Raw genomic sequence first — 20,375 nt, forward strand, 5'->3', positions numbered from 1 at the left:
TTGGGTGGTCAGAGAAGACTTTTCTGAAGTTGAGACCAAGAGATGAATAGGAATTTGTCAGGCAAGGATGAGGAAAGAACAATTCAACCTTTCCAGATGATGGAACAGTCAAGGGTAGACAGCTGAGGCAGCTGGTCACCAATAAGGTTCTTCAGGGAGTGGATATGCCCTGTTGATGGCTATGACCAGCTTTCTAGTGAAGGGTTGTGGTCATGTCCAAGTGTGTGTTATTTCCTTAATATGTTATGCATTGGAGAAAGTCCTGCCCAGACACGAAAGTGGCCTCTCCCTTCCCTTAGAATTCCTGTTGTGCCATCCAGTCTGGCAACTTCCCAACCTGTTGTCAATAAGACTTGGAGGTTTATTGGCATCAAATGTGCAGTGAAGCTCGTATTGTTGTTCCTTGATTGATTCTCCATGTTCTAAGATCCACAGGTCAGAAAGCTAGAGCAGAGGATGTCTGGACAGTTTCACTTTACATCTGGAATTTAGGGCACATGCTAAAGATCCAGACATCCCAGAAGAAAGCTGCTCAGCCTTTTGACTAGCTGCATAATCATAATCTCAGAAAATCCAGAAGCATTTCCTAAACCAAGTTGCTATTCTGGATAACAATGGGAAAAATTAAATGAAATAAACTTTCTGGGTTATAAATGAAGAAATTAGACTACCTAGCCATTCTGGAAAATAGAGAAATGAATTAAACTGCGTAACCTTTCTGGATTAGAGAGAAGAATGAAACAGTCACCCATTCTGGATAATGGAGTAAGGAAGAACTTGAGTAACGTTTCTGGATGGATGGAATAACTGTAAGTCATCTTTCTGGATAATGAGGAAAGGGATAAAACTGAGCAGCTTTACTGGATAACAGAAGGAGGCAGGCCAGGAAAAAAAGCAAGGTAGCACCTTTGGCTGCAAGAACTAGCCAACAGGAGGAGGTGTGAGCAATATCAACTTCCTTATGTGGCCACCAAGCACGAACAGGAAGCTCATGCTGGTAGCAAGAACCAGTCTGGGGAGGCAGCCACCCTGGAGTTTGTTTACTTCCAAGGACTTCCATAGCTGCCCTATATGGCTTGGGGCCAATGGCCCTCACAAAGCTTGAGCCACCATGTTCTTAAAATAGTGTACATTTGTGACTCTTCCAGGCTTTCATGGCTACAGATATACAAAGCCAGCATCTTCTTTGAACTGCCCAGATGAAAGGACCTGGAATAATATATAGCTCACAGAAATCAACTTGGGGTTGTTGAGAGTGGGACAATTTGTTTAGTCATTTGGATTTATGAGAATTAGAACCTGAAGGGAAGTAAGTCATATCCAGTCTAAATACTTCATTTTACAGTCAAGGAAACTGAGGCCTAGAGATGGGAAGTGACTCGTCCAAGACCTCGTACACACATAATGGTAGAGCCAGGACTAGAACCCAGAATTCCAACTCCCAGAGCAGTTCTTTAAAATGGCAAACATAAAGAAATAAGAATAGGGAATGGCTTTTTGGCTAAAACTGTTGTGGCCTAAATCAGAGATGAATTGGAAAGATGAAAGGAAATGAACACAGTAACATTAAACGAAAGGCTTCTATGAACCAGGCACAGTGCCAGATATTTTTTGCATATATTTAACCTCACTTAATCCTCACAAAAACCTTGTGAAGGAGGTATTTTTGCCATTTTATAGCAGTTGAAACTGAGGTTCTAAGAAGTTAAGTACCTTGTCTCGGGTCATATTTGTGGCTGAGCCAGTATTTAAACCCAGATTTGCTTGAAGACAGTGCCTGGGCTTTCTAATCCCAGCATACTGGAATTCTCAATTGATTCTCAAGATCACCAGCAATGTGGAAAATGTGGGACAGAAATTAGGCAAGACTATACATCTGCCTTTTCCTGTGGTGAGCAGGGAAATGAGGAGCAGACAATTCCTTCCTAAGGTATGAGGGCAGCCGAGTGATGAGCAGAGTATTTGCTCTCTTTTCTAAAATCATAATTTGTGTTGTGGGGAAATTATCATTGGGATAAATTTATGGTCTCATATCATTTTAGGTATTGTTACCCCAGAAGGCTGTTTTCCTTTTGGCCCATGTACTCTCCCTGCTCATATGAACAATATTTTTATCCCAATCTAATCTCTTATATGTAGTTTCCATACAGACTATTTTTAAAATTTTGTATATGATTTAATTTTGCAAGACCATTGGTCAATAACCACAAAATCCTTTTCATTACTGAAATCCTTTTATATCAAATTCTTCAAGAAATTAGATCACCTTCAGATGGAATTTTTAATAAAAATTAAGGATATAGTGAGTAGTATGGCTATCTCTAGGCATTTGGCCAACAAATGAACCATCTGTATAAAAGAAAACAGGCTGATGGTTTTTGACTCTGGTTCCATGTGGCTACATTGAACATTGACCTCACCTGTGATTACCTAAATTAATTGTCTCTCAGGTTGTTCTGTCATCCTTTCCTAATTCAAGCCACGTGGTTTGAAATGAGAAAACAAAAGCAAAAACTGCACCCCACACCCAAAAGCCCCTTCTGTCAGGGATCCCTATTGGACCAGAGAGCTGTTTGTGGTTTGAGAAGGGCTGATGATCATCGCATACCATACATAGGTGGAGGGCTTGTTATTTTCAGTTTCCCGCCTATGAGAGGATACCCCTATTGTTTCTGAAAATGCTGACCAGGACCCACATTTCCAACTAAAATTCCTCTACCCCTACAACAGCAGCAAACAGCAGCAGAAGAAACAGCAACAGATAAGTGTTTTGATGAATTGCAAGATGGATAGGACTTGCCATGCCCCCAGTCCTGCTGATACCAAATGCCTTTAAGATACAGCCTTTCCCATCCTAATCTACAAAGGAAACAGGAAAAAGGAACTTAAACTCCCTGTGCTCAGACAGAAATGAGACGGTTACAGCCTGCTTCTGTGCTGTTCCTTCTTGCCTCTAACTTGTAAACAAGAACATGCAAGTGGAAAGTCACAAACCTCTGGGTTTTTGAAAGGATCCTTGTGACCTCATGCATAGCTGTGGAAACTGGATGGAGAGATTTGGGGAACCATGGACTCTTTAGCCGGCTTACTTCTCTGTGGAGTGAGTTTGCTTCTTTCTGGTAAGATTTGGCTTTTTAACTTTTAATTTTTATTTAAAAATTTTAAAACAAGGTTAGTGACTTCTGGGCTTTCTCATCAACTCCAAGTGCTGGTTAGCAAGGAATGGCTGTGGTATAGACACTGTTTCTCTCTGAGTCTCCTTTTCATATATGTAAGGATTGAAATGAAAAGTCTCTGGGGCATGAACTATTTTTCTAGAGTGTCCCTTCTGGATAATTGTCCCCTGAGTTTCCACACGCTCTATGAACACTGAGTTACTTGAAGAGACTCGCTTACTATGGTGCATTATTTTCTGTTCTTCATTCTGGAATGTTTCCTTATTACCAAAAAAAAAAAAAAAAAAAAAGAGGAAGAAGAAATCTGGATTTACCTGCTTCATAGAAAATTTTCAGTAATTTTTTAAAAAACAAATTCATGCTAAGAATTATGAGGGTCATATGGAGCTGGCAATACAGATAAGGCAATGTTTAGATTGCCATTGTTGCATGAGAACAAAAATGCTTTTCTGTAATAATTTTGAATCTGAGTCTTATTTTATTAAAACAGGCAAATTCTAGGCTCTTTGCTTTTTCTTATAATTGGGGTTAGAATATTATGGCTATGCAATTTTTGTTTTATTTTTTAAAATATTTAGTATATAATAATTTGTAAAGTCTATATTAGCCCGAGGAAGTAAAAGTTTAAGCTGTTGCCAAGATCATCAGACTTAGGAGAATATTGAAACCTCTTATGGAGTTAAGGAATAGGTGGTCTGACTATTTATGGATTTAGTGTGTATATTGCTCAAAATCTCTATATCTCAGCATACCTCTGTAGCTCACTTACCCTATGTGACACAGACCGAAAGTAGAATCAAAACCTGTGTGCAAATCATATGTACGTTGTAATTGTTTTCAAACCCTTCAGCTTGAAAGCATTTGAATAATTGTAGTGAAAATTGAATTGACAGTGGAAATAAATTTGGGAAAATGTGCTGAATTAAATGGCTTAGACTATGCTTTACTAAGTAATAGAGTTTAATCCAAAGACACGTAGGTGTCTACTATATTATTTTTGCGTTTTCTACATGTTTGAAATATTTCATTATTAAATATGTATAAAATTACAGAAACATTTCAGTAAAAACGGAATTGCATGAAAAGTAATTTGTTTTATGGCTTTTTGGTTTGCTTTCAACAGCCAATTATATTGCAGATTTAATAATGTAAAAATCTAAATTTGTAACACAAATTGCTGAAAATGAAAACTGATCTGAGAAAGTTTCAATATTTATGTGAGTTGCTTATATTTGTGTAAAATAATGTTAATTTCTACAGTAATATGCACCTTTAATTATCATCATTCCTTTTCTGGTTTGCTTTATATGTGTGTGCTATGTTTATCAGTGACATGAAATTTGAAACTGATTCCATGTTAGGGATTATAGCTATGTAAAGTCCAGGAGATAGTTGCCTTGATACATTTTAAGTTAAGAATACATGCACACACCATTGTTTTAATTCACTTTTTCTAAAGTTACAGTACTTTGCTATATAGGCTTAGAAGAGCTGTGACGAAATCAAACAAAAAAATTATGTGGGCAAACTAATTGCTCCAGTGTCTAGACCTGAAAGCACAGCATTGATCTCAGAGGCAGAGGCCCTTGGAGATGGGGATCACACTCTTGTTAAAAGGGAAAAGTGACACTAGTGAGGTTTCTGGGATGTCTCCTCTGCTGAATTGTAACTTAAATTCCTGGTCTAAGCCACCAAGAACATGAATGTCCAAGGTTTGGTGGTTGCAGCATGAATCCAATTTAGTCATGCTATTGCCATAGGAGCCCATTCTTCAAGCCAAATTCCCCTGATAGACAACACTAATGGAGCACGGGGCTTATGGCTTACAGGATGATTTCTCTGGTTTGGTTGTTTGAAGCTCATCCTTTTTTTCTGAACCAATAAAACTGGGGGGGGCGGGGGGGGAATACCTCATTTGCCTCAATAAAGATGGTTCTGAATATCAGAAATGCTGACCTGTTGGAGAGTTGGAGGTAGTATGCAGTTGTCAGAAACTCTACTCTAAATCTTCTGGATTTTGGTACATTCTCCTCCCAACTGAGAATCACTGCTAATTTTCAGCTTACAAATAAGTTTAAAAAAAAATACTAGCTTTTCCTTACTCCCCCATCATCACCAAACAGGCTGTTCTAGTCAATGAGGTGTAGATACAGAAAAACAGAACAAAAGAAATTGCTCTTTTTGCTTAATTATAGTATGTACTATATGATCAGTGCTGATCCCATGGGAAGTCTCCAATGGCATGCCTACTTCTCTCTTTACTGTCTCATTTGGCATTTTAAATGGCAACTTAGATACAGAGATAGCAGGAATTTGTCTGGGTGGCAGAGGATATGTGATTATAAGGTCAGGGAAGTGTCCCCAGGTGGAACCTCCTCATTAAGACTGGTCTTGGATGGCTAGTGTCAAGTTGGAGTAATCGAGTGAAGGTCTAAGGGGCAGATGTGACTCAAGTGATTGAATGCCTGTTTTCCACATGAAAGGTCCCAGATTGGTTCCCAGTGCCTCCTAAAAAAAAAAAAAAAAAAGAAACAAACAATAAGCAAACAAGTGAAAAATCCACAGAGGGGAGCCAATGTGGCTCTGTTGTTGAATGCCAACTTCCCACATACAAGGTCTGGGGTTCAATACCTGGCCCTGGTACCTCAAAAAAAAAAAAAAAAAAAAAAAGCAAAGGTCTAGACGCTGGAATCAGAGGCAGGTTTGGGTCACACACAAACTTTGTGGGATCCAGCACATGCTCTGCTTGCTGAAAAAGCAATGCATATACTGTAACAAGTTGCATTAGTCGAAGTATAAGGTCCAAATGAAAAATGATAATTACCTCACTTCACTGTTCTCTTCTGGGCATATCCATCAAACACTGGGGACAATGAAAAATCAGCAAACATAATAGCCAAGCAGGAAAGTAAGTGCTTTAGAAACGATGTCATATGGGAATATTTAGTCAGGAGAAAAGAGATGAAGTTGAGCCATTTTAAAAATAATTTTATTGGAGTATATCATTCATACATGAACTTACATAAACAAAAAGCATATAAAGTTGTGAACATAAAAAACAAACACGAATATCATCATATAGGATTCCCATACATCACCTCACCAACATCTTGCATTGTTGTGAAACAATTGTTACAAACTATGAAAGGGCATCTTCAAATTATTACTACTTACTATAGCCAGTATCTTACATTTGGGGTATTTTCCCCCAACCCACCCAATTATTAACATTCTTTTTGACTAACATGTATTTGTGTAGTTTGTGAGAAAACATTCTCATATTTGTCCTTTTAACCACAGTGCATCTTCCACCACTGGATTCTCTGTGTTATACAGCCCCATGTTTTGTACAATCCATTCAAAGTGTACACTCGGTGGCTCTCATTTTCATCACAGAGGTGTATTGTCATTACTTCAGTCAATTTTAGGACATTTTCATTACTCCATAAAGAAAAATGCCATACCCCCTTATAACCCCATAGTTGTCTCTTAGAATTGATGTATCTTCTGTGCCATTGCTGCAAAATATTGCAATATTACTGTTAAGTAGCATACATAAATTACATTAATTGTAATTTTCCCAAGTATCACCATATTCTTAACACTTTGTAAAAGAAGAACAGTTCATAAAAGTTTTGCTGTGAGGGCTACTGGCCAGTTCAAAACTGTTCTAATCTCTTCCAGGATGTAGGGGAACCATTTACTACTCAGAGAAGGAGTCCACTCTCCACACATACAGGTCCTTAACATAATCCAATCCCTCAAATTCTGTGCTAACCACTCCCTGTTCAACAACTCAGAATAGTCTTAACCATCCAGTGCCTCCCCTCACTATTCCATTCATCCCTGCTCTTGACCTTTCTATTTCAACCAGGATCATCTCCAAAATCTACTCATTCTTTCTTTTAAGCTGTTGGTCATTCTGTTCCATCCATTTTGAAATGACATTCTCCATCATTCCAAATCCCACTCTGCAAATACATTTTAATTCAACTTGTCTGGACCAACTCTTTCTCACGACATTCTTTCTCTAACTCGGAGTTCCCTCACCATGCAGGCTGTGGCTTTGAGCTTTGAAAACATAGATTTAGTCTGATTCACCTTTAAACTCTTTGATGACATAATATTTCTCCTCTATTTTCCACAGTGCATGTATTTAATGTTCAGTAATCTTTATTAAATGGAGTTTAATGCTTTATGTAGAAACCTTTGTTACTCTACAGTTGAAAGGGTTTCAGTCACATTGAAATAAAAATAATAAATTTCATATGCATTGCAAGTAAGACATTGGCTTATGTTAAATATTTGATGTAAATAAAGTTAAAAGAAAGTCTCTCTCTTTTCCTAGCTACAAAACACAAAACTAAAAACCAGCAATAAAATATACACTTATGAAAGTAGATTTAACCTGGCCTTTTTTATTTAATCTTACATATTGAACATTAGATACTACCTATGACATATCCATGCTTTTCTTTCAACAGATGTGTATGGCATCATTAAATGACTGCCACTCATTCATTCATTTATTCATTTACTCTTCTTTCAGTCAATGAAGACTTACTGCAGGCTTACTTTTAGCCAAGTACTGTACTGAATACTGATAATACAAAAAAGAAGTCATTTTTTCTCTTTGATAAGCTTACATTTTAGTGGGAAAGATGAACATAGATAAATGAATTGTAAGAAGTCATGATAAATGAAATAATGAGGTATATACAAAGTTTGAATTTTTCAAAGGCTACGAAAATTTTTATTGGCCTCAATGTTATAAAATGAAACTGACAAATCTAAATTAAACCAAATATTTAATTAAATGTTGAAGGCCATATAAATCAACTCCATTAATTGTAACTTTAAGTAAAAATTAATGACATTTGAAAACAATCTGTAGGTTAGATTTTTCTCACTTTGCAAGAACTCCTATATATATATCCTATATATAGTCATGAAAATAGTGAAAAAATCATGACCAATTGTAGTTATGAGAATTCAGAACCGAGTGTTTTTAAAACCAAGGAGATAAAAGAAAAAGGGGAGAAAGCGCTTCCCATTAGAGGGAGCAACCTAAAGAAGGGGGAGATGAAATAGCAGGGCAAGCTTGAGTAAGCTAAGAAAGTTGAGTAAAGTTGGATCATAGGATGGAGGCTGGAAAATTAAGATTCAGGTTAGATCTGGAAGGATCTTGGATATTTTAAGTGGTTTATACCTCATTCTACATATGTTGAAATTTAGCAGGGTGTTTGTTTTATCATACCTGATTTGTGTTTACTAAAATTCACTCTAATAGTATGGAGAATAGATTATCATGACAGAGACTGTATGCTGGGACCAACTTGGATTCCTCACATTCCAGGCAAGAAGGCAATGGGGGAGAGAAGGAGCCTGAGAGAGGTTTAGAAGGTAAAACTGCAGAAGTTGGTGATTGGTAACATGTGATAGGCTGAGAGAGCAGAAGGAGAATAACACTGCGCTGAAAAACATGGCAGAAGGAATTGGTTGGGGATGGGCTGGAATACAACAAATATTTATTTTGTGCATTTTGATGTCTATGTAAGGGGAGAAGTTTTGAAAAATTTGAATCTCTGGACTTGAAGCTCTAAAGAAGGGGTTTGGGCCAGGGATTGAGACATTGAATTCTTTGGTTTACGGTAAGTCCCTCAGGTAGAGGGTATAGGGAAGAGAAAGATTCCTGCATATAGCAAGATTAAAGGGAAGAGAAAGAGGAGATAGCCAAGAGTTCTATGAAGAAGCAACCAGAGAATTGGTAGGAGAAGCAAAGCCAATCAGATTCCTTTCCTGGGATTTGAGATCATTGGTGTTGTGGTAGCTAAGAAGGAAGAGAGTTTACAAAAGGAAGCAGTAAGATGGAGGCAGGAGGGTACCAGCCACTGTGTCTAGCTGGGGGCACCCTCCTGCAGGTACATTGTTTTAGTGATCCAGCTGCACTGGGCATTGGTTACAGAACTAGAGGTGGAGGGGATGTCTGAGGATCAGCTGGCAGTGTTCCCAGCCTTCAGGATAAGGAATGTCTAAAGTTGCCTCCCTTATTTCTGGAAATTGGAACTGTTAACCCATTTCCCACCAGGCTGGCCAGACTTTATTACTTAATTCACAAGTGCAGAATGTTTTTCAGACTGAGGTAGGCCTGCTTTCCTTTAAACCCCACCCCCCACGGCATCCTTTATCCTTTCAGGAATCTGACAATCTTTCTCCCTATGTTCCTTCCCAAAGGCCGCAGGCACAGGTGTGGAGATGTAGATCTGCCAGATGGTCAGTGTCCCGTAAACACATCTGCTTAGAGGGAGTGCATCCCCACTGCTGGTGGTTTCATGTCTAACATGATGTGGGTACGACAAAGAGAGGGAGAAAGTTTAAAGACAAAGGAGCCAGTCGGGCAGTGGGTCGAGGGGCATCCTGGACGGCTGCTGTTTGCCCTCTGCTTGTCTCCACCCCTTGCCCAGGACTTGACCAGTGAGGTGTGTGTGGTGGTCACACCCATCTCAGCAGATCTGTCAGCTTTCCCGCTTTTGTTAGAGGGTGATATCATGCTTCCTGGGGGGAGCACTGGAAGACAATGCTCGGCCACTTTCCTCCAGATACAATAGGCGGAGTCAGGAAGGCAGTATTGACATTGCTGGGGCTGGGGAGGCACTCACTTCTCTGCAGCCATCAGATGGTGAACCAGCTTAACCTTGGCACAGAGGGCCTGGGTTGTGCAAGACGTCTGGCTGCAGAGCCAAAGGGGACTCCACCCTGGGGACAGGAGTGCTTTAGACATCTGGGAATCTGGGATGGGCTTCAAATTCCAGTCTCTGTGTCAAAAACAACCACTAAAAACAAGAATAGTACTAGTAATAACAAACACAACTTCTATAGACTGCCTCTATGTGCCAAGTATTTAATATGATTTTTAATGTATCACAACAATCTTGCAGAATAGGTACTTTTATTCGTCTTTTTTAATAGACAAGGAAACCAAGGTTCAGAAAGGTTAAATGACTTGCCCAAGGGCAAAATGTAGTGGACATCCATTATTTTGGACTGCCTGATATCTCTACTTTTTAAGGGTTGCCATGCTTTCCTTCAATGGTACCGCCAATCACTGGGCCCTGCTTCCAAGCCTTAGGGATGGAGGCATGATCTACAAGAGTGTCCCGTCCACCTGACAACAGCATTTGGTTTAGATGGAGGGCACATGACCCAGCAGGCCAGGTAGACCTTTTTTTCTGGGAATTTATGAAGACTTTAAGAGAAAAATGTTTTCTTTCTTTGTTGAGGACACCTTAAGCCTGGAGAAAAGAGTTAACCTGAGGATGACCACAACCAAAATCCTGGGCTCTTTCAAACATTTCACTTGTCTGTGTTCTAACTAGTGTTTCTTGGTAACCTCCATCTGGTTCTTGGAAAATGAGGCAGATAATGGTACTTTTATCATATGGTTTGGGGGAAGATATTTAAAGAGATACTACTGAGTATAGTATCAGTATATGAGGAGCATTCAATATCAGAAGTTCTTAATTGCTTGCTTTTAAACAAACTTGCAGCCTCTTATGCCTCCTTATGTCCTTTTGAAGTGCATCTCCATCCATGAGGGTAGGCAACTCATTCTATGCCAGATGGAGCTCCCTGGCTTCCCTGGTGAAACCCAACATTGGTAGTACTAAGCCTTGCCTCATGCCAGGTGCAAGGAGAGAAGAATTTAGACCTGGGGGTTCTGGGGCTTTTGCTAAGGGTCTGGACTACCAGATGGGGGAATTCCTTTCCTGCAGCTCAACTGGCTGGCAAAATGGTACTCCCTGCTTTTCACCTGCCAGCTCCCAATTTTCTCTCCTCTCTGGTCTTAGCTTGAACAGAAGCCTTGCAATGATTTGGCATCTAAATATCCCTGACTCATTTATCCCAAATGATTCCAAGTGGAATCTGCCTCACCATTGACCAAGTTCAATACTGGATTTTTGGACCCATCCTGGAGAGTGTGTGTGTGGGTGTATGTGTATGTATGGGTATGTGAAAATAACTGTGCTCATATATTTTTTAAAGATTTCTTTTATTTATTTATCCCCCTCCCCCTTGCTGCTTGCACTCGCTGTCTGCTCTCTGTGTCCTTTCACTACATGTTCTTTTATGTCTGCTTATATTCTTATCTTCTATTTAGGATGCACCGGGAACCCATCCTGGGACCTTCTGATATGGGAGAGTCACTCAATCGCTTGAGCCACCTCAGCTCCCTGGTTTGTTGTGTCTTTCATTGTCTTTCTTCTGTGTCTCTTTTTCGTTGCATCATCGTCTTGCGCCAGCTCTCCACATGGGCCAGCTCTCTGCATGGCCAGTTCACCTTCACCAGGAAGCCCAGGGAACTGAACCCGGGACCTCCCATATGATAGACGGGAGCCTAATCACTTGAGTCACATCTGCTTCCCAACTCTATACATTTTCTCAGGACTTTTACTCTAATTCCTTCTCCTCTCAGGTTTGATCTCTTTTTGTATCCATCACCCTTCACATCTGGAAAGGACCCTCTAATCTTCTGGGGTTGATTTAAGCACCCACTTATTTTACTATTCACTACTACCACTACAGAATCAAAGGGTAGGATAATAGTGCTGGTTGGTTGTAGTCAGCAGCTTTTCAGGAGCCAGGCTTTGTCTACCTTTCCATGCTTTTGTGATTCTCAGTTCTTCATGTGACATACTTCAGTCATACCAGACTCCTTGCAGTTTCTAAATATACACATTCAAGCCTCCATGCCATTTTGTGTGCTGTTCCCTCTTCCCAAAATGCGTGCTTCACATTCTCTTCTTAACCTGCCAGACTCATCCTTGCTAGGAGATTTATCTCAGATGTTCCCTTAACCTCCTTGCATGGGTTAGGATGCTACCTTAGCCTGGATTCCCCCCAAAACAAAGCCTAAGCACAAGGTTATGGGCAGGTAGTTTTTTAAAGAAGTGGTCCCAGGAAACAAAAGTGAGGGACTAGGGGAATGGAACTGTAAAAAGATGCATTATTAAGTTGGCCAATGCTACTGATGGTTGGTGCTCCAGACCTTCCAAGGATCCTTATGAAATGAGACTCAGAACTGTTCACCTAAAGAAGAAAAGGGGAGATATTCATCCATCACCATCTTCCTCCTTTGATCAAGAGTTGTGTAGATATGAGAACCTAGCAGATTACTGTAGGAATCTCAAACTGTGGTGCCAGAGTTAGTCCTAGAGAAGGAAATGAGATGTATACCCGTGGGCTCTGGGTGGGCTACTATGAGACTATATCTGAACAAAGCTGGTAGAGGCCTGTTGAGAACTGGCCTCTGCAGAAGCAACTGGAAGAAGAAGTAGGATGAGAAGGATTTGCATTGGTACCCCGGAGGTTTGGGATACAGACATGCTTTTCTTGCCTCTGTCATAGTACTTAGTATATTAAATTACCTATTAATGTATAGTATATTAAAACAGTTTACTTGTTAGTATTATCCACTAGGCCATGAGTTTTGTTTGGCCTTTCAATATTCTCAGCACTAGACTTAGTATACTGGCTGGCAGAGAAGTGCTTTAATAAATGGCTCTCTATGGTAATGTTTGGATATACTCATAGTGGCAACAATTAAAAACCACAGCAGGGGGGGTACTGGGTTGGTGTTGAATGGGACCTCACATATATATTTTTAGTGTAATATTATTACAAAATCAATAAAAAAAATAGAAAAAAAGAAAAAAAAAATGGCTCTGTATTAGATGAAATGTTCTGGCCCAGTGCTTCCTTATGTATTATAGATACTATTGCTGGCCCTCAAGATGATTTTATGTGGTGCTTGGATAATTTTTAAATTATATTATTTATGTATATATTTTGTGGTATATACATATCATATTAATTTTATTATTAAATGAATAGTCTTGATTAATAGACTAAATAAAATAGATAATTTAAATAAAATGGTTAATAGGATAATTGAAAAACTGTATAGGTAGCATGTGGATTCAGCAGAAATCATGAAAATGATGCGTGAATGAATGTAGTTTGATCTGAATGAATGAGTTAGCCACTTTAAACCTGTCCCTAATCCTTTTTAGAGCTAAGTATATGTGTGTGTCCAAATAAATAACAGAAAAATAATTTGGGCATGTAATTAATACTATCCTAGTAAATGTGAACAAAGTGAAACAGTCTCATGGTGACTGACCTGTCTTAAGGGACTGTCTTGGACTCTAATCTTGCTTCTTCCAGGAAACCTGAAGAGTGGAAATAAAATTACAGATAAGACCTGGTTTACCCCTTGTACATGCTGGACATCCCTCAAAAAAGGGCCAGTGAACCAGCAGGCAATGCCCACCAGTAGGGGAATGTACAGGAAAATTATATTCATTCAATCAAACCTACATTTACTAAACCCTTTCTATGTACTGGAAATCTGCTAGGCCTTGGAATTACAGGAGAGAGACCTGCCCTTAAGAGGCTTGTGTTCTGGTAGGGTGTGAAGCCCTGCTCTAAAGAATGCAGACAATGAATGTTGGGGGAATGGAAGCTGGAATGAGTAATCCTGATACAGAACAGGGGTCTCGTCAAGAGGGTGATAATTGAGAATCTTGAGTAGGATTTTTCAGTGGTAAAAATCAGGGGTGCAAGTGAAGACTAGAGGCATTCTCTTCAGGGGGAAAAGCATGGAAAATGCGGAATAAAATTGTTTAAGAACCATTTGTGCAGTGTTTCTGTGTGCCTGTACTCTAGGTGACAATGCAGGAAGAAGTAGGCGTGGGGAGGAGCAAGCTAGGAAGACAGGTTGGAAAGAAGGTAATTTGATTTGGGATTGACTGAGTGGGCAGTGACAGAGGCACTAATGGGAGTTGTTAGGATGTAGGATGGAGCTTTGTGATATTTCCCAAGCCTGTATGGAGGATAGGAAGAGGACAGTGAGGGTAGTTCTGGGAATACCTACACCAGAGTGTGGTCTGGGTAGGAGAAGAAACTGAGGGCCCTCAAGGAGACAAGCCAAGGCATGAGGGAGTTTCACCATGTCAAAATCTACAGAGACAGGAGCTGGGTATGGAGAGAGGCTGGAGAGTTTGGAAATTAGGGGCTGTTGCAAAAACAGTGGATAGGCAGGGCTTAGATTGAGGTGAGGAAGTCAAGCAGGTAAATATAGATTCCTTTCTGAGGGATATCCCATATTCTGACAATTGCCTGTTTCCATGTCTTTCTGTAAGCTTACTTAGGAAGGTTAGCTGGTAAAAGAAGGGCATATGCCAGAGTTTGAAGGAAGTAGGGAAAGACTTCTTTCATCAGAGATACTCTATCTTTCCCTAGACTTGGACCCCAAATTAACTGAATTAGGAAATTATTTTACCATTGTAAAGTTATTATAATGGGGGTAGATGTTTTCTTGAAGGAGTTACACACTAACCGTTACCTAGAATAATAGAATATTAGAACTGTTGAAGACTTAAAAGATTATCTAGCCCAGTGTTTCCAAAGTGTCTTCACAGAATACTAACTCCAAGGGAATTATAGAATTTCTTTTCCTCTGTCATGTGAAGTTAATGTTATACACCCTAAGAAAGGCTGATTTGGTACAATCTGCACATTTTACAGGTGCTGAAACTGAAGCCCAGAGGATACAGCACTTTGCTTAAGTTCGCTCAGCTCATTAGAGGCTGAGCTTCTTCACTTTAGTAGAGTGTGGAAGGCAATGCAAATTAGCATTTAATGCATGTGCTATGCAATTAGACTCACTAGATTTGTATTCCAGCTTTACCATTGTATTGGCTAGCTATTGCTGTGTGACAAACTACCCCTAAAATTCAGTGACTAAAACAGCAATCATTTATTATTGCTCACATTTCTTTGAGTCATCTAAGGTTTGGCTGATCCATGCTTGGCACAGCTGAGGTTCTGTTTCAGGTTGCAGTAGCTGGGGTAGTTCTGCTTCTTGCTGCAGGTATGTAAGGTATCTTGGTTGACTCTGCTCTATATTTATCTCATCCTTCTTCAACCAGCATATTCATGCTGTTTTCATGATAGCAGAAGTGCAAGAGAGCTACGTAAAACAGATAAACAAGTGAGGCTTCTTAGGGCCTAGCTCAGAAATAGAATGGTGTCGTTCTTACCCACAGGCCTTTGGCTGAAGTCATGTGGCCACGCCCGAAGTCAAGGTCTGCAAAGTACACTTTGCCCATTAGGAGGCTATAGCAAGTTTATGGCTAACAATTTAATCTACTATAATTACGACTAGTTTTATGCTGTGATATGACTTGGCTTCAGCTTTCTCATCTGTAAAATGTACATCCAGATAGTACCTATGTCATGGGTTTATTTGGACATTTAAAAGAGCTAATTCATGTAAATCTTTTAGAATAATGCCCAAACTTAGAAAGCACTAAGTAAATGTAAGACAGTATTGTTACTGTTATTATCCATCTAAACATCACCATCCAAGCGATGGGAAGGTTAGGGTTGACTTCACAAATTGACCTAGCACTAGTCCATTCTCCAGCAGCCGAAGGAATGGAAGGAGTGACTTTCTGAAAAGGCTCTAAATCACTCATTTATGAGTTCCTTTCTTTTTCTTGTCTGTGTTTAATGGTCACAGGCTCAGGATCTTGGGAGCATGGGGTTGCTTTGTGCTGCCTCACCCTCCCAGCCATCTCTGCCCTGTGGATCTCACACCCAGAGTCAACAGTACTTCTCACACAAATCATCTGCCAAGAGGTGTGGAATTGGAGCCAGAAACACAACAGCTGCAAAAGCTCAGACACATCCAGAGGTCTGTAGTAATCTCCTAATGGGCCTGGACACAGCGCCAACCACTGAGTGACTCTAGAGTACATCAGCCATCAGCAAAGTGTGATTCCAACATGAGTAATACATGAATTCTGCCAGCTGCTTCTGGAATCAAACAAAAGCATATTCTTGCCAGCCAGGGGAGAAAATCACCTTTAATTGCATCACTTACTTCCCATTAAGGCTGGGGAGCAGTGATTCAGTCTAACTTCTATTAAGGGATCCCATTTCCTCCACTAAAGACCAATTTTTAATGGAACTCATGGCTTATAACTTCTACCAAGTCCACATTTTCACTTATTGTGAGGTGATTAATAGCACTGACACAGGACAGATGACTCTGTTCTGCAGCTCCATTCAACAAAATGATGACTGTGTGACCCTAGACAAGTCATTTCACTTTTCTGTAAAATGGAATTAATAATGTTACACTAAAGAGTTGTGAGGATTACATGATATGAAGCATGCCAAATACCTAGCAAAGTACAGGAAAATAACGAATGCTTAGTAAGTATTAGCTACTATTATTATTTTTTAAAGATTTTTAAAAATTTGTCTCCCCCCTCCCCTAGTTGTCTGCTCTCTATTCATTCGCTGTATGTTCTTCTGCGTCCACTTCTATTTTTGTCAGCGGCCTGGGAAACTGTGTCTGTTTTTGTGCGTCATCTTGCTGCATCAGCTCTCCGTGTGTGTGGCGCCATTCCTGGGCAGGCTGGACTTTCTTTCGCACTGGGCGGCTCTCCTTATGGGGCGCACTCCTTGCACGTGGGGTTCCCTTATGCAGGGACACCCCTGTGTAGCAGGTCATTCCTTGTGAGCATCAGCACTGCGCATGGACCAGCTCCACATGGGTCAAGATGGTCCTAGGTTTGAACCACGGACCTCCCATGTGGTAGGCGGATGCTCAGTCTGCTTCCCTATTATTATTTCTTATGTCTCCCTGTGTCACTAGAAAATTATTGCTCCTAAGAGCACCCTGTCTCCAATTATCTATAAAAATTTTATTCCATTCCATTCCATTCATGTCAAAGCCATCTCAACACATCTAATTCCCTCCCAACCCATTCTATTCTATAAATATTTTGGGCGTTCTATTCTATCCCCTGCACTGAGCTGGATACTTTGCAGATATAGAGATGAATAAAACACAGACCCTGATGTTGTGGTGGTTGCTGTTGGGGTGGGAGATGCAGACAGACATATATACAAATGACAAAACCCAGGCAGCAATAAACTTTCCATAGATATATAGGCAAGCGCAGTGCAGTGCAGCACTGGAGAGGGATAAACTGATTAGCCTAGGGAAAATCAGTCTTCACTGACTGAAATCAGACTTTCATAGGCAGACAAAGAGCAGAAGGGTGTTTCTGACAGAGGAGACAGTAGAGATAGATGCATGGAAGAATGGAAGTATGTAGCTAAATTCCACCAGAGTGCCCAGATGGGGGCTGAGTGGGTGGAGGGATTTCTTTCTCAAGATTTGTAAATGTAATCCAGATTTGACTGGACTCCCATAAGCAGGCCTCTCTACCCACATCTGTTTCTAAACAGAACCCAGCACTTTGAGACCCCAGACAAACATAAAACATCCAACTGCCTAATGTTAGCAAGTAACATAGATTTTTGGGTTGTTTTTTTTTTTGGTTTGGTTTGGTTTTTAGTGTTATTTTTATTTTTTTGTCTTTATTTATTTTTAATGTTATATTAAAAAAATGTGAAGTCCCCTTATACTCCCCACCCCTCTCACCCCACTCCCCCCATAACAACAACCTCCTCCATCATCATGGGAATTCATTGTACTTGGTGAATACATCTCTGAGCACTTCTGTACCACATGGTTTAGAGTTATTTGAAATGCAAAGAGTTAGCATTGTTTTAATTAGGTAGAGGTCTTGGATAGTCCATTCAAGAAAGATCACTTAGTCCAACCTGATGAGTCGGTATTCTTCGGGTATTGATGGAAACATTGACGGCACATATAGAGAACGTTTTTCCGGATCAGACCATGTCGGTTTGAGCAGATAGGGCAAGAACAGGAACCCTGACCAAATTTTCATGGATGGCTCCAGTAGAGCTGCTGGTGACCCAGCTTGCTCTCAGGGCTCAGTGAGGCAAAAGGCCATCAATAGTTTTTAGTGTGACAAGGGAGAAGATTTGTGTTGCGCATGAAATGTATAGTCAGCAGTAGACATCTCTCTGATTCTACAGCTTCATTTCTCCCCAGTTCAGAATCTCCTTTTCACCTCTGGTCCTTCCACTATATCCACTATTCCAGGCGACTCCACGCTGCACACCTCAGCTTGGATACACCACTCTGCAGAGTGAAGGCCAGTTAGTTATCCCAACCCCTCTCCCCTGGGAACATGAGCCCCAGCCCTGTCTTAATTCTCAAACAAGACGAGCTGTTTTACTACACCAACCATTCCCCCTTCCAACTGGCTAATCCAAGTATTCACAAAGTAATAGATCTTCTCCATAGTTTGACGTAAGCAATAAAGAGTACAAGGTCCCAGAAGAACTGCTATTCTCTATCACTGCCTCTGCCAGTTATCTCAGACAGATTAAGGATTTTCTCATTTTGGAAACACAATCCATAGTTTCTGCAGTTTCTAAAGAACCTAGCCCAGGCCCTCGCCACACTAGGTATTCAATAATTGAGTAGATTTCCACATAGATGATTTTTGGCATTTTTGTAATATTTTCATCCATACAACTGATGTGTAATTTTAATTACTGAAGTATTCTTACATATTTAACAGCAAGGCTTTATAATTTTTTTCACAAAAATTCTGAACATCTCTTCCTAATAATTCTCATAAAAATCCCCAAAATATTGTTTCTGAAAGTTAGCAAAATAATTATAAGCTTTATCTTGAAGAATATGCAGGAAGAATAGATGAAAATATTCAGAGAAAGAAGAGGAAAGTTTTGATAATAACTCGACTAGGTTTTAAGATAGAGTACAATACTGTAATAACAGTGGGGTATGGTTCCAAGAGTGGGGACACATATGTCAACCAAGGCCAGAAACAGATCTGAGTGTATAGAAAATTTTAGTATCTTATAAAAGTCACAACTCGGGGGTGGGGAAGGATTTATAGTTCTGGAAAAATTGATTTTCCATCTGGAAAAAGAATTAAGAAACCCATCTATTATCACACATCAAATGGATTAAAAGGTAAATGTAAAAAGAGAAATATCAGGCCACCAAAAGGAGAGAGAAGAAGGAAGTGAATATTTATTGAATCTTCATAAAGAAAAGGACTTTTTTTTTTTTAGTGTTAAAACACACTGGAAATAAAAATTTAAAAACTTGGCTACATAAATATTTAAACTTCTACATTCAACCATAGGAAAAATTAGAAGGCAGAGAACAAAAATGAGAAAAATATTTGCAATAAATATGGCATATTAAACATTTAAAATATTTACATAAAAACTCATTGAAACAGAAAAAAACAGCAATAGGAAGTGAAAGACAGGAACAAATAATTCACAAAAGGAGGAAATAAGAATGCCTAATATGCATATAAAAATGTCCACCCTCTAAAACAAATTAAATAAAATTAGAACAAGACAGCACTTTTCCATATCAAACTAACAGGAATAAAAACAAGTGAGAACACTCAATAATGCAAGACTAAGGTTGTGAAATGATCACTCTCAGACACTGCAGCTTCTAAGAAAGAAATTTGACAACAAAGAGCAAGAGTCTTTAAAATTATGACAAGATTAAATAAACTCAGGATATGAAATTATATTTGATTTCAGCCAAAAAAAAAAACTTGATATATATGTTGCTTTCTGTAGTTTCTCTCTACCTAGGTAGAAAACGAAGGATACACATCAAAATGTTGAAGGGTAAAAAGATTCCTTTCTAATAATTTCTTCTTATGGTGTTTGGATTACCCTGATCTGGTGTTTAAAAAAGGATGCCTTAGTAAGGATATATTTTTTTCAATGCTTTATATTCTGAATGCTCCAAAAAAGATCCTTAAATGTTTTGTGCTTTTAAAGATACTCTTTGATGGTTATTTTTATCCTTAAATTCTTATTTAGCAGAATAAAAATGAAATATAAAATGACCCACATTTACTGGAATTGATGTATATTTTGAGTATATAAAAAGTCTATGTCTAGATGTTACAAAGAAATTTTTTAAAAAGAAAGAGAGATTTCCAGAGACAGTTTGTTCCCAGAACATGTTAGATGGCTTATTGAAATAAAACAATTTCACAGTATTCAGTTGATTTTAAAAGTTTGTGAATGGGAAGCAGATGTGGCTCAAGTGATAAGGCCTCCCTGGGGCCTCCTGGTGAAAAAGAAAAAGAGAAAGCATGCCTGTGTGGCGAGCCAGTGCCCACGTGATGAGCTGAGTGCCCGCCCGGTGAGCCAGTGCCCACGGGTGAACTGAACGCCCGCGCA

At 39.5% G+C, this 20,375-nt stretch overlaps 1 protein-coding gene across 7 annotated transcripts in view; it reads left to right on the forward strand.

The window, feature by feature from the left end:
* Positions 1-2,525: 2,525 nt before the first annotated feature.
* TEK (TEK receptor tyrosine kinase) overlaps positions 2,526-20,375 on the forward strand; it is a 127,199-nt gene continuing 109,349 nt past the window's right edge. For 3 of the 7 annotated variants that reach the window (XR_011649413.1, XR_009186816.2, XM_004447449.5), the window contains exon 1: positions 2,888-3,119. Coding sequence is in view for 4 of the 7 variants with exons in the window: in XM_004447449.5 (XP_004447506.2) it covers positions 3,068-3,119 (52 nt within the window). In the remaining 3 variants the exon portion in view is untranslated. Of the gene's footprint in view, positions 3,120-20,375 lie in introns of all 7 variants that reach the window. The other 4 variants (XM_004447448.5, XR_011649412.1, XM_023588569.3 and 1 more) reach the window with 4 other exon arrangements.

Source organism: Dasypus novemcinctus, chromosome 8, assembly GCF_030445035.2.
Source record: "Dasypus novemcinctus isolate mDasNov1 chromosome 8, mDasNov1.1.hap2, whole genome shotgun sequence".
Lineage (NCBI taxonomy): Eukaryota > Metazoa > Chordata > Mammalia > Cingulata > Dasypodidae > Dasypus > Dasypus novemcinctus.